General features: G+C 32.3%; 1 protein-coding gene across 7 annotated transcripts in view; it reads right to left on the minus strand.

Annotated features, from left to right (window-relative positions):
* Trpm7 (transient receptor potential cation channel subfamily M member 7) overlaps positions 1 to 13,179 on the minus strand; it is a 104,272-nt gene that overhangs the window by 60,474 nt on the left and 30,619 nt on the right. For 4 of the 7 annotated variants that reach the window (XM_027925829.3, XM_071608254.1, XM_071608252.1 and 1 more), the window contains exons 5-11: positions 11,610 to 11,823; positions 8,844 to 8,968; positions 7,679 to 7,850; positions 6,491 to 6,665; positions 4,955 to 5,078; positions 3,826 to 3,898; positions 2,383 to 2,483 (exon numbers count right to left, since the gene is read on the minus strand). In XM_027925829.3, coding sequence (XP_027781630.3) covers positions 2,383 to 2,483; positions 3,826 to 3,898; positions 4,955 to 5,078; positions 6,491 to 6,665; positions 7,679 to 7,850; positions 8,844 to 8,968; positions 11,610 to 11,823 — 984 coding nt within the window. Of the gene's footprint in view, positions 1 to 1,409; positions 1,755 to 2,382; positions 2,484 to 3,825; positions 3,899 to 4,954; positions 5,079 to 6,486; positions 6,666 to 7,678; positions 7,851 to 8,843; positions 8,969 to 11,609; positions 11,824 to 13,179 lie in introns of those variants that run through there. The other 3 variants (XM_071608255.1, XM_071608253.1, XM_071608256.1) reach the window with 3 other exon arrangements.

Here is a 13,179-nt window from a genome sequence, read left to right on the forward strand (position 1 = left end):
AAATCCAGGGCCCCACACATGCTAAGCAGGCACTCTACCCATAAGCTATATTCTTAATCCTTAAACATTGTTTTTTAAAAAATGAAACATTCTATCTAATTGAGTTTATCACTATTATCCCAGAACAACGTAAGAGCTTGGCTAAATTTTCACATGAGGGAAAAAAGATGCAGTTTAAAAAAAAAAAAAAATCTATCTGCTTTGTAAGCAGCAGTTCCTCAATGTATACTAAATAATTAAAAAAAAAAATAAAACAACTGACATGTAAACTCTTAAGTAAGGAGCACAAAATAAAATAAATCTAACATTATGGAGGACAAATCCATGAGACATATGGATTTATATATGAACATATATATGCAAGACAAACACTTTATCTAATCATTTATATGTGAGGAAACTAAAAAATCCAATGAAATAAATAAAAAGTTAGTTTACAACTTTTGAGTTTTACTGCAAGAGATTAACATGAATTTCTTTCTCTACAGTCCTCCAAGGGGGAAAGTAACTAGTTTCTTTATTACTATACAGAAATTACTATACACTCATATGGTTTTTCTAAAAAAAAAATCAAACAAAACAAAACTTATCTTCTGCTAGCCTTCATCTCTTCAGCCATATTCCACTACTAGATCTAAAATTCTAAGGGGCTGAGCTTATAGCTCAGTGGTAAAGCACTTTTCAAATATGCTTGAAGCCTTGAGTTTGATCCCCAGTACTACCAAAAACAAAAAATAGAAATGCTACCATGACAGTACATGTAGAGAGGCACAGATGTTTGTGTATTCATAAAGAGAATTTGCCACAATTACAATCATATGATGCATACTTTTCTGCAATTTGCTGTTTCTATTATATAGATGAAAGAGATCTGGCTTATCCTCTCTATTATGAAGGCTGATAATACAGTTGAACATTTCATCCCCCTCCTAGGGACTCAGACAAGTATTAAGAATTTGTCAAGTGCTCATTATTTTACAAGGTTGTGTACATAGCAGTAAACAAAACTGAAAGATACACTTGCCCTAGTAAAATTTACTTTCTAGGAGTAAAAAGATAAACCATAAATAAATAGATAGCTAATTTATATGTTTTTTTCAGACGGTGATAAATGCTAGAGGGTTTAAAAAAAGAAAAAAAGGCAAGGAAGAACACAGGAAATGCTGACATAAGGGAATACTACCAAAATAGAGTAGACAGAGAAAGTTTAACTGGAGACATTTGGTTACAGTCCAAAAAGAGATGAGGAAGTAAACCCAGGTGCATATCTAGGGGAGAATGTTCCAGACAGAAGAACAGCAACAAAAGCCTAGAGATATGAGTATGCTTAGTGTGTTCAAAAACAATACCAAGAAGGCCAACAAAGCTATAAAAGAGAGCAAAAGGAACAGTGGTAGTATGTAAGAGAGGTAGTAATAGAACAAATGATACAAAGTTTTATAGGTCATCATAAAGGCTCTGGATTGTGCTCCGAATAAATGGGATGTGATCCATCTTCTGTCTGTAAAATGACAGGAAGAATAAAAGCAGGAAAATCAAAAGGAGTACTACTGAAATAACAAAGGGATGATAAGAGATTCAATCAGGATGATAAAAATTGATATTTTGAAAGAGTTGTGTGTGTGTGTGTGTATAAAGATTTCTTGATGGAACTAGATTGGAGTATATGAGAAAGAGAAAAGTAAAAGATGACACCAAAGTTTCTCATCTCAGAAGCTGCAAAATTATCGTTCCCATTTCGTTGAATGGAGAGGCTGTGGAAAGAACAGATATAAACATCCAATGAAATATTATGTATATAGAGTAAAAGTTCCAAGGCTCTTCAATTCTAGAATTTTTAGATACCAACATACCCTATAAAATGCAAGATTATCAAGAGGCAAACATAACTTTTAAAACCTAAATAGATCTGGATATTGTAGAAATGTTTAGCTAAATGAACTCTGCACCTGTGGCAAAAAGGTAAAATGTGAGGTTACGTCACAGTTTCATCAAATACTTTGTTATTATAGTTGTTCCTTATTGTTTGTGAAGGGTTGATTCCAGGACCCCTTGGCTACTGAAATTCATGGATGCTCACATTATTTATGTAAAATTAAATGCATATAACATACACATACCCTCCTGTATACTTTAATTATCTCTAAATTACTTATACCTAACATAATGTAAATATTACGCAAATAGTTGTTATGCTATACTGTTTAGGAATAACGACAAGGGAAAAAAGTGTGTACGTATTCAGTACAGATGCCATCATTGTCGGACTAACCACATAGTACACAATCTGTGGTTAGTTGAATCCCTAGTTGTGGAACTTATGGATACAGAAAACCTGTAGTACTGAGTTTAATTATATGTGTATATAGATTATTTACGTACCAGCCACTGCTGTCCATAAACAAATACATGATTTTTGGCAATGTCAACTCTATCCCATGCCAATGTAAGGATAAGCTGGTCAAATGCAGATGCATTAGTACCTATTGGAATAAAAAAAAAAGTTTGCAAGTTTATCTCCATTAATATATTAACACTTAAGAAATCTCCCTACCACCCTTTAATTAACTTACACATCTGGTGTCAGACATTGCTCAGAAATACCTGCCCCAGAGAGGTAAGAATAACCTCAGTATGGAAGCTTTTATTTTCCAACTACAGAAACTACACAGCCTCATTCATTGTAAACAATTCAGAAAGCAGAAAAGTAAGAAGAAAATGTTGATGATCTATCTCTATTACAGAGACAGTGCTGGCCGTTAAGATTCTGAAAAAATATCCTTTCATGTCCTTTTCTGTAAATATATAAGTGCATTCATATACTTCTGTTTATCTGAAAATGGGATATTATGCAAAGTGTTCAGTATTGTGTTTTGAGTACCTTACTATGTATGATATCTTAGTTTCTCAACAGTATACACATACACATATCTACTCGAGTACCTTACTATGTATGATATCTTACCAAATATATTTTAGTATATGTTTGATTACTTATATAGGATGATTTTCTAGGAACCAAATTGATGAACACAGCATACACACTTTAAGGTTTTTTTTATATACTCCCCAAATGTTTCAGAAAGCTTATATCATCCACCAAGAGCACAAGAATTTAAAATTTATTTTTACTTTCATACTATAATGTTGACCATCTTTCTTCCAAGTATTTGAATTCTTCCTCCAGTATCATTTACATAAATTTTGACTCATTTTTCCCATAAGGTATTCATCTTTTTCTTAACAATTTTGAAAAGCTCTTTGAGATTCCTCCACTTTAAAATTTCTGCTCCTTACTTTCCTCATTTATAAAATGAGAAACATAAAAGGAAATGTATCCTTTGGGGATACTATAGGGATAAAACAAGATGAGCAATATAAACCACTGAAGAACAGTGGTCAGCACACAGAAAGTATATGGCAAATACGACATGCAGATGAGGCTCTCTTTTTACCTGAATTTTGTTTTTTTATCATTCTAATTACTCTTCTTTCATGGTTTCGAGTTTTCCTGTCACTTATGATCTTTTGATCCCAAGATGATATAAATTATGGTATTTTTTTAAATACTATCACCTTTAAATACTTAATTTTAATGGGATAATTAAAATTCTGCAGGCATACACCTTGCTATAAACAATAATAATTCTACAAGATCAAAACAAAAGCTAACTTACTGCCAACAAAAACCAAGATTGTGTCTTTCACAAAGAAAAATTACTGAAAAATTTACTTTCCAAGCATTTAACCAAATTTTTAAAATCCTACCTTATATAAATAGGCTATATTTTCAAGATATTAAAGATAAAATTTTTAAAATCTTACCTTTTAGTAGTGCAGTAAGTATTGCTACATCTATATCCTGATGTTCCTCTGATCCAATGTGGAACACAGTGATCTATTTAAATATTAATTCATAATATTATGTCTTTATATTTTTAAATGTAAGACATCATAAAACAAAGTAATTTTAAGGTGTACTGTGGTGGGGGTTGAGGGGTAGGTAGGCAGGTTGATATTTGTGGGGAGGAGGCAAGAAAAACATCAATCAACCCTCAAAAAAAAAAATCCAAAAAATTAAGACTTATCATTTATTATTTACCAAAAACAATAGCAAATATATTGAAAATATTTGGTTTCATACTGTTTTTTTTAACCTATCTTATGTCAGTTATCAGAATAAGAAACTTTAGAGTGAGTCTACAGTTTACTTGTAAGAATAAATCCTGCTATTTGTTATACAGAGCAAAAACCCATTCAAGTAATACATGAATTCTTAAATGATGAGTATTTGTTTAGTTTAATTCTTTTATTGAAAATGCCTACAGATTTCCTAAAATGTAACACCATGTTATCTAAAGATATTTTTCATAAAATAAAAGATTATTTTAACCCAAATACAAATTTTTAACTGACTTCATTTCAGTGTATAAAACCTACCATGGAAGTAGACAGCAAATCAAAGGTTATCATCTATTTATAGACTATTCAAAATTTTTATCTCTAAAAACTTAAACATGATTAAAACTAAGTAGCACTGATATTTAACATACCACATTCTTAAGCACTCCCTCAGAATAAAATTGTTTAAAAATTTTTTTCACTTATTGTTAGAAAAGCCATCAAGAAGTATTTACAGTTATTTATATATACATGTATACACACACACACACACACACACACACACACACACATATTGAAAATAATCTGTTGAGACCCAGTTAAGAAACTTTTTCTAAAAGAAACATGGAAATATACTGTTTAAATACCATATAAAAAACTACAGTCCTTCTTTATCACTATGTTATCTGAAAAGACTAATAAATGAATGACATTTTACTTGGTTAAAGAAGATTTAAAAATTTAAAATCCAAATTAGAAACAAAAGTATCTCACTAATTTAGAATGTGCTTTGGAAGAAACAAAAAGCCTTATTCTGCTGAAATATACTTACAAGCTCTTTTTTCTTCATGCACTCCATCAGTGTTTGAAATAAATGAACTGCTTCACTTTGGCCAAAGTTAAATGTTTTCTTGATGGTTGAAATGATATCAACCTCTGCTGCATCAGGAAGACTTCTAGTATAAGAGGAAATATAACTTAATGCACTAGTTTCATATTCTATTGTTTATGAGATTATTACTATTAAATAGCTGACATGGGCAGAATTATTTTCTCTTCATGAGACATCCACTATAAGTCTTAAGGGAAAAAAAGAGAAATGGAGTTATTTTTCTCTTTGAATTAGTGTGTGTGTGGTATGTGTTTCTGTGTGTATGGCGGGGTGGGAAGTACCCAGGGATTGAACTCAGGGATTGACTGAGCTACAATCCCAGCCCTTTTTATATTCTATTTTATTTAAGATGGTCTAAGTTGCTTAAGGCCTTGAGAAATTGCTGAGGCTGGCTTTGAACTAGGGATCTTCCTGCATCAGCCTTCCAAGCTGTTTACATTATAGGCATGCATCACTGCATCTGGCTAGTTTATAATTTTTAAAATACAATATAAGCTGCAATCAGTACTTACATTTTATAAGATAATATGTGAAGATAATTTTAAAATATTATGGTGTATAAAGTAATATTTTGCCAAGATGTCTTGAATGTATTTACATTTTTCTTTTTATGAATAGGTTAATACATGTATATGGCCAAAAATAGAGAAAACATAAAAATATGAAAACTCATAGCAAGTGCTCTACCACTGTGCTACAAATATCTTTCATCCTTTCCACTATCTTTCATCTTCCCAATTCCATCTCAGCCCTTTACTATTACTATTGATTATGATTAGCTTGTACGACTTTCCAAGATCTCTTTTTATATATACAAATAATTAGCACCTCTTTCTCTACATAAGGAATGGCACAATTGGGATGGGGTTGTGGCTCAAAGGTGAAGCGCTCGCCTACCACGTGTGAGGCACTGAGTTCGATCCTCAGCACCATATAAAAATAAAATAAAGATATTGTATCCACCTATAACTAAAAAATAAATATTTTAAAAAAAGAGTGGCACAATTTATACACTGCTCTACATCTTCTTTTTTTCTAGGTAGACATTTTGATAATATTCATAAATCTAGCAAAAAGTACCATCTTTATTCAGCTATAAACTGCCCATTTTGTAGATATCCCACAATTTACTTATCTAGTCTTTTTCTGATGGATGTTCTACTTTATTCCAATCTCTTACTCATACAAATAACCCTATAACAGCTGAACATCTGTAGAAACAATTCCCAGATATAAACTATTGGATCAGAAGATGTGTGCTTCTATAGCCAACAACTTTCTTCTATTAATACAAAAAAAACCATATTTTACTTCATTCCAATAATGTATGAGTAGGCTATTTCCTCAAGCCTTAACAAAATGTTGTGTTGAACTCAAGATTTTCATATTCATAAACCATTAAAAGTAACCTAATACTCTAAAGACCACAAGACTCTTCAATCAGGTTATTAAAATTTGCTATACAAATATACTTACCCTCCTTCTTCTGTTTGTTTGTGAATATAAGCTAGCAAATCTGCAGCTCTGCCTGTTCCTTCACAAACAACTACAGGAACAGGGGGACTTTCTTGAAGGTATTCTAGAACTGTGAGTATAACATTTGGCCCACCCTCAAATATCAGAGCCACTACAGGAACACCTTGGCCAATTCCTAAAAGAGTAAAAGTTTAATTAGAAAATCAGATAAAATTCAGTAATTTTAGCTTTTTTTTTTTTTTTTTAAATGCAAAGTTAAAAGTCAGGACATAATTTCTTGTCAAACTGTGTTGACTTCACTTTACTCAATGTAATATCAGTCTCACATAAATAAAGTACTAAATATATTACTTTATCACCAACTGAAAATCTGTTCTAAAGACAAAATTAGAAAATCTAATATATAATTTAGTATACATTAATACAGAAATTAATGAGTCATAATTATTTAAGTGGCACTGACTGATAAAATTCTAAGACTTCTGTAAGAGTAAAAGAAAAAAGTTAGTGAAGACCAATTTTTGTTTTTACAACATGCAGTGTTGGTAACTGCGACTTATACAACATTTCTAATTTTTGTAAATGTTCTGCCTCCACCATAATCTTAATACACTGTTCAGTAATTGTGTATTTCTATTTCATTTTGTCATAGAGTTCACCTTGGTGTCCCAGGGTTACAAAATTTCTTCTAGTTGTAATAAAATTTAGATGCTGAACCAGAAGGTTCAGCCATGATTGGAAAGGAAAATTCATCACAATACAGATTTTTAAGACACACTTACCAAAGAGTGACATCTAATCATTTTATGAACTTTAAACAAGCTTATTCTTACTTTATAACAAAGTGGCTTTATTCCATTTTACTTTTCAATCTTAACTTCCAAAGCTAAGTCTTGGATATATAAGACATTAAGAATACTTGTAAATTCCTTTGGCAGCAATGACAAACAATAGCTACAAAGCTTCTAATGAGCCTTTTTGTCTTTGGCCTTGAAGCCTGAGTACCCTATTTGGCCTGGGAGATCTTCTAGGTCTTAAAATTGTCTAAGATCTGCCATTTTGGGTTGTTTTGTAGATTTCTTGCTACATAAGGAAAAGGGTACTTGACATTCAACTTTTCTAGAACATCACTAGCTTTTAATACAGCTCAAAATAACTTCCATAATAAAATTTTGGGAATTCTCTTACTAGCATGAATTCTTTGCTGATTAATAGTTTTTTCAAGTTCTCTTCTTAGTCTGACTTCTGCGCCATACTTTCCAACTGTGCCATCATCCACCAATATGAAATGGGAATGGAGATTATTCAGGACATTCAATTTGCTCAGGGGGTTCAATAAGGTTTGATAAGGAGCAACGACCTAAAAAATAGCAAACATAACAGTTAGTGGGTAGGATTAAATGTAACAGAATGTAAAATAAATTTTGAAATAATCTGTAAAGAGGTAAAATTCTATTTCACATTTAGAAATAAACAGTGAGAAAGAATACATCAAAAAACAAAAGCTAGGGACTGGGGTTGTGGCTCAGTGGTAGAGCGTTTGCTTAACGTGTGAATCCCTGGGTTAGATACTCAGCACCACATATGAATAAACAAATAAAGTAAAAAATCCATTGGCAACTAAAAAATATTAAAAAAAAAACCACAAAAGACTAATCAATTTGCAGAATTATATATTTCATTATCACACGCAAAAGGAGAAACAGTAAATAAATATACAGTGCTAAGAAACTATTATGAGATTGAGTAAACTGTAAGATATAAAGGATTTTTTTAAAAAGCAATGTCACACTGTAATTTTTCTAGCCATAAAGAAGATATTTAAAATTGATATTAGAAACTTAATAACACTTGAAAATGATTTCTTTTCAATAATCTCAATTAATATTCATATCTTTAGCCTATAGAAATAAAACATTAGCATTTGATTCCTCCTCTGAGTGACAAGATACTTTTTTTTTTCTTAATGCTTCTTCTTCTTCTTTTTTAATGGACAGAGTGCCTTTATTTTATTTGTTTATTTTATGTGGTTCTAAGGATCGAACCCAGTGCCTCACACATGCTAGGCAAGTGCTCTTCCACTGAGCTACAGCTCCAACCCCAATAAGATTAATTCCTAACGTCATAGATTCATTAAAAATGTAATTAATGGCATGATATGAAAGACATTTATCATTTATATTTATGAATGTATTTTCCAGAAGATGAGAAGAAAATCACAGGAAAATGCTTTTTAAACTTCATTTGAAAAATGTGGTATGATCATGAATATTTTAGGTTGACTTGCTCCATTTTTGCTATAATTCTGTTTATAAGTAAGTGCAAATATGAGAAACTTTAAAAACATTCTTACATCTCTCCCAACAAGATCATTTCTGTTTTCTATCACTCCCCATGGAGCTATTCCAATAGTGCAAATCTTTCGAGATGATCTGGAAGCATGTTCTTTGAGGGCATCACCAACATGTTTTGCCACACCTGTTCATGCAAAATTTTATTCATTTTAGTTCAAAGTTTTCATTATGTTAGGAACAATCCTGTGCTTAATTTTTAACATTACAATTCATGATACATTTCTTTACACATATAAGATATAAAGCAATGACGTCCAAAGCCAAGCTTTCAAAGGAATAATCTGACCAAAATGGAATGAAAAAGCAAAACACCACAACATCAAATCACTACAACTGCCTAAAACACATGAGAACTACATTCTACCATGCTCCTATAAGGCCAAGTCCTTTCTTGGACTTGTAAGTAATTTAATTTTTTGTTTTTCTATACATCATCTAGAATAAATTAAGAATATGACTCAGTGGCACAGGACCATAAGCACAACAAACACACATACAATGAACAAAAGCTGTCAAATTGAATCAAAAACATGGGGAAATGGTAGGAAAAAAAAAAACTCCAGAGAATATATACAGTAGTTCCCCCTTACCTGTGGGGGACATGATCCAAGACCCCCAGTAGATGTTGGAAACTGTGTAGTATAGAACCCTATATGTAAATATTGTGATACTATAATAGTACATCTGATGGATAATCAATCTGATAACCAAGATGGCTACCAAGTGACTAATGAGGTAGGTAATATACCAAGTATGGATATGCTGTACAAAGGGATGACTTAATCCCAGTCAAGATGGAGTGAGATGGCATGACATTTCACCATGCTACTCAGAACACAGCACAATTCAAAAACTTATAAATTGTTTCTGGAATTTTCCATTTAATATTTTCAGACCATTCACTGTTAAATACAAGTAACTGAAAACATGGATAGGAGGGCACTACTGTAACTTCTCATTACAATTTATTATGTGTCCCCTCAAATTCACATGTTGAAACTCTAATCCTGACACCTCAAAAATATGGCTCTATTTAGAGACAAGATACTTAGAGGTGATTAAGTTAAAGTGAGGCCTTGTAGAGAAAGCTCTAATCCAACTGGCTGGTGTCCTTATAAGAGGAAATATAAGCACAAAGAGATGTCAGGAATGCCTACACACAGAAAAAGGACACAGTAAGAAGGGGTCCACCTGAAAGACAAGGAGAGAGGCCTTGCAGTCAGCCAAACCTGCTGACACATTAATCTTGGACTTAGCCTCCAAAACCATAAGGAAATAATTATCTGCTGTTTAAGCCACCCCTTCTGTAGTATTTTTGTTATGGCACCTCTGACTATATCACTGTTTGCTTTTTAAAATACACTAGATCTTATCCCTCACCTGGATTATGGAAACAGCATCTTCATCTTGCTCACTGAGTCTATTTTCAAAACATTATCCATTATCTTTGCTTTTGTCAATGCCTACTTAAATCCTTCCTTTCTCATTTAGAGTAAAAGAAAAAGTTCTTTTAATAGCCCAGAAGTTCTCAGATAATTATCTATTAGCCCTGCTATTCAATATGATTTCCTGCCACTATACAACTTCTGACCCCATCATCTACCATTCCTTATTTCCCCTCAAGCTACTATAGAGCTTTCTTACTCTTTTTGTAATAGACTAGTCATTCCCCCACTTTTAATGCCCTGCCCCATGCCTTTCTTGTATTTTGCTCTCTCCTATCCTTCTATCGCTCCTCATTTGTTACCCCCTCAGTCAAATTCTCCATAACTATATACAAAATTTTATGATAATCCCTCCATCACTTCTCACTATCCACCTCTTATTCCATGGTGCTTGCATAGCACTTACACTTATCATCTAATATATTATACATTACTGAGTTATCTCTTTGTTGCCTGTATCTCTCTCACTTCACACAAGGTAACTATCTTGCCTCTGTTTTGTGAAATGATATAAACTCAGCAGCCCAAAGGACGTCTGACAGACAACGAGGCTCAAAAAATAGTTGCTGATAATGAATAAATTATATGTTTTCAAATTGATGGATGTAAATCACTATGGCTGATAATGAATAAATTAGATGTTTTCAAGTTATTGATGTAAATCACTGTTTTACTTTAGTCATTGAAATTAATTTGCACTCCTTAAAGTCAAGCTGTACACATGAAAGGAAAGACTTGGGATGAAAGGTGATAACATTAAAAATTAATATATGAAAGCTACTTTTTACCACTGCTGAGGCAATGAACTACCAATCTTCTACCAATTTACCAGTTGTCAGAAAATGATAAAAATTAATGCTCTGTAATAGGGTCAGCAAATATTTTTTAAAGGGCCAAACAGTAAATATTTTAGGCTTTGCAGGGCATTTGCCAGTCTTTGCCATAACAATTAGCTTCTGTTATTGCAGCAAAAAAATCAAACCAAACCAAAACAAAACATAAAAAAAACCCAGCCATACACAATACATAAATAAATGAGTGGATTTGTGTTCAAATAAACTTTACTCACAAAAACAAGGATTAGGCTGGCTTTGGCACATGGGCTGTAGTTTGCCAATCCCTGCTCGAAAGTGTATTACTTTTTTAAAGCCTAAATGACAACCAAACAGATTCAGTTATTTTTATCTAGGAATTGTAGACTCTTTATTAGAAGAACTGAATATATTTATACTTGGTATTGGCTATTATTTCAAATATCTAATTGATACTATGAAAAATCTCCAAACACACTAAAAATAATTAACACAATCATCTTATTACCTGTGTTTACCCCTCCTGTTAAAATCCAGGCTCCAGTTGTAACTGCAGCTTTAATAAGACCTTTTCCAAGCAACTGCTTGATTCGTGGGTGTAGCTCAAATTTCTGCATGCCCCCATGAACGGAGATAACAAGTTTGGGTAATTCCATTTGCCATTCTTTAAGCAGAAGTTGCAGAATGATTTCAGGTTTGGTGTCATATGATAGCCTCACATACTAAAATAAAAAATATTTTAAAAGGACAAAATATTTGAATGCGATCACAGATTTCATAATGCAACACTGTCTCATTTTAGAAAAAAATCACTTGAATCAGGTTATGTAAAAAGAGATTTCAAAGGCAATTTTCAATGTTTACATTCATAGGAATAAACAACAGTAATAGGTTTTAGATATTAGATGGATATTAGATCTTAGAAGCAGATACAAAAGTTACTTTCTTTATATTCAATTAACAATCCAATTTGCAACTCTATCCACAGTATTAACTTCTTTAAGTATGTACAGTTTGTGAGAAAGAAGCATTAAGAATGGATAAGATGATGGTAAAGGGGGAACTAAAAATTATATTAAAAATAGAGGGGCTGGGGTTGTAGCTCAGTGGTAAAGTGCTTGCCTCACATGTATGAGGCACTGGGTTTGATCCTCAGCACCACATAAGTAAATAAAAAGAATAAAAGTATTCATTTATCTACAACTAAAATATATATATATATATATATATATATATATATATATATTTTTTTTTTTTTTTTTAAAAGAGGCTTTAATCAAAGACTTGCTCCTATTAGGGACAAACACTTTCTATTTGAAAGCTTTGTCAGTAATCTGGAGACTATTTATAACAGAATTGTAAATACACTGTAAATTTTCAAAGGTATTTTAACTATTTTTCCCTTCACTGGAAGGGACTGGATTTTATCAAGTTGAGAAACAATCAGAAAATCTTAAGATTACAGGAGCTCCAGATGTAGTTCAGTGTAAAGTGTGCACAGGCCCTGAGTTTGATCCGTGGCACCACATTAAGCAGGATGATCGTGAGTTCAAAGCCAGCCTCAAGTAAAAGTAAGGCACTAAGCAACTCAGTGAAAACCTGTCTTTAAATAAAATACAAAATATGGCCAGAAATTTGGCTCAGTAGTCAAGAACTCCTGAGTTTAATCCCTGGTACAAAAAAAGTAATAGAGGGGATGTGGAGGCGGTTATAGCTCAGCAATAGAACATTTGCCTAGCATGTGTAAGGCTATGGGTTCAATCTACAGTACAGTAAAACAATAATAACAATAATAATAGAAAATAAGCTATCACATCTATGAAAAACTTCCTCTGCTTTGATTTAAAAATCTTTTGTTGAATTAACATCACAAAACATATTTGCAAGGACCATTTTAAATCATTCTCTTTGTCCAAAGCACATATATGAATTATTAGTTCATAAGAAACCTGAAATAGGGCTGGGACTGTAGCTCAGCAGCAGAGTGCCTGCCCTCACACGTGTGAGGCACTGGGTTCTATCCTCAACACCACATAAAAATAAGTGAGTAAAGATATCGTGTTCATGGACAACTAAAA

The sequence above is a fragment of the Marmota flaviventris genome, chromosome 2 (genome assembly GCF_047511675.1).
Source record: "Marmota flaviventris isolate mMarFla1 chromosome 2, mMarFla1.hap1, whole genome shotgun sequence".
NCBI classification, from domain to species: domain Eukaryota; kingdom Metazoa; phylum Chordata; class Mammalia; order Rodentia; family Sciuridae; genus Marmota; species Marmota flaviventris.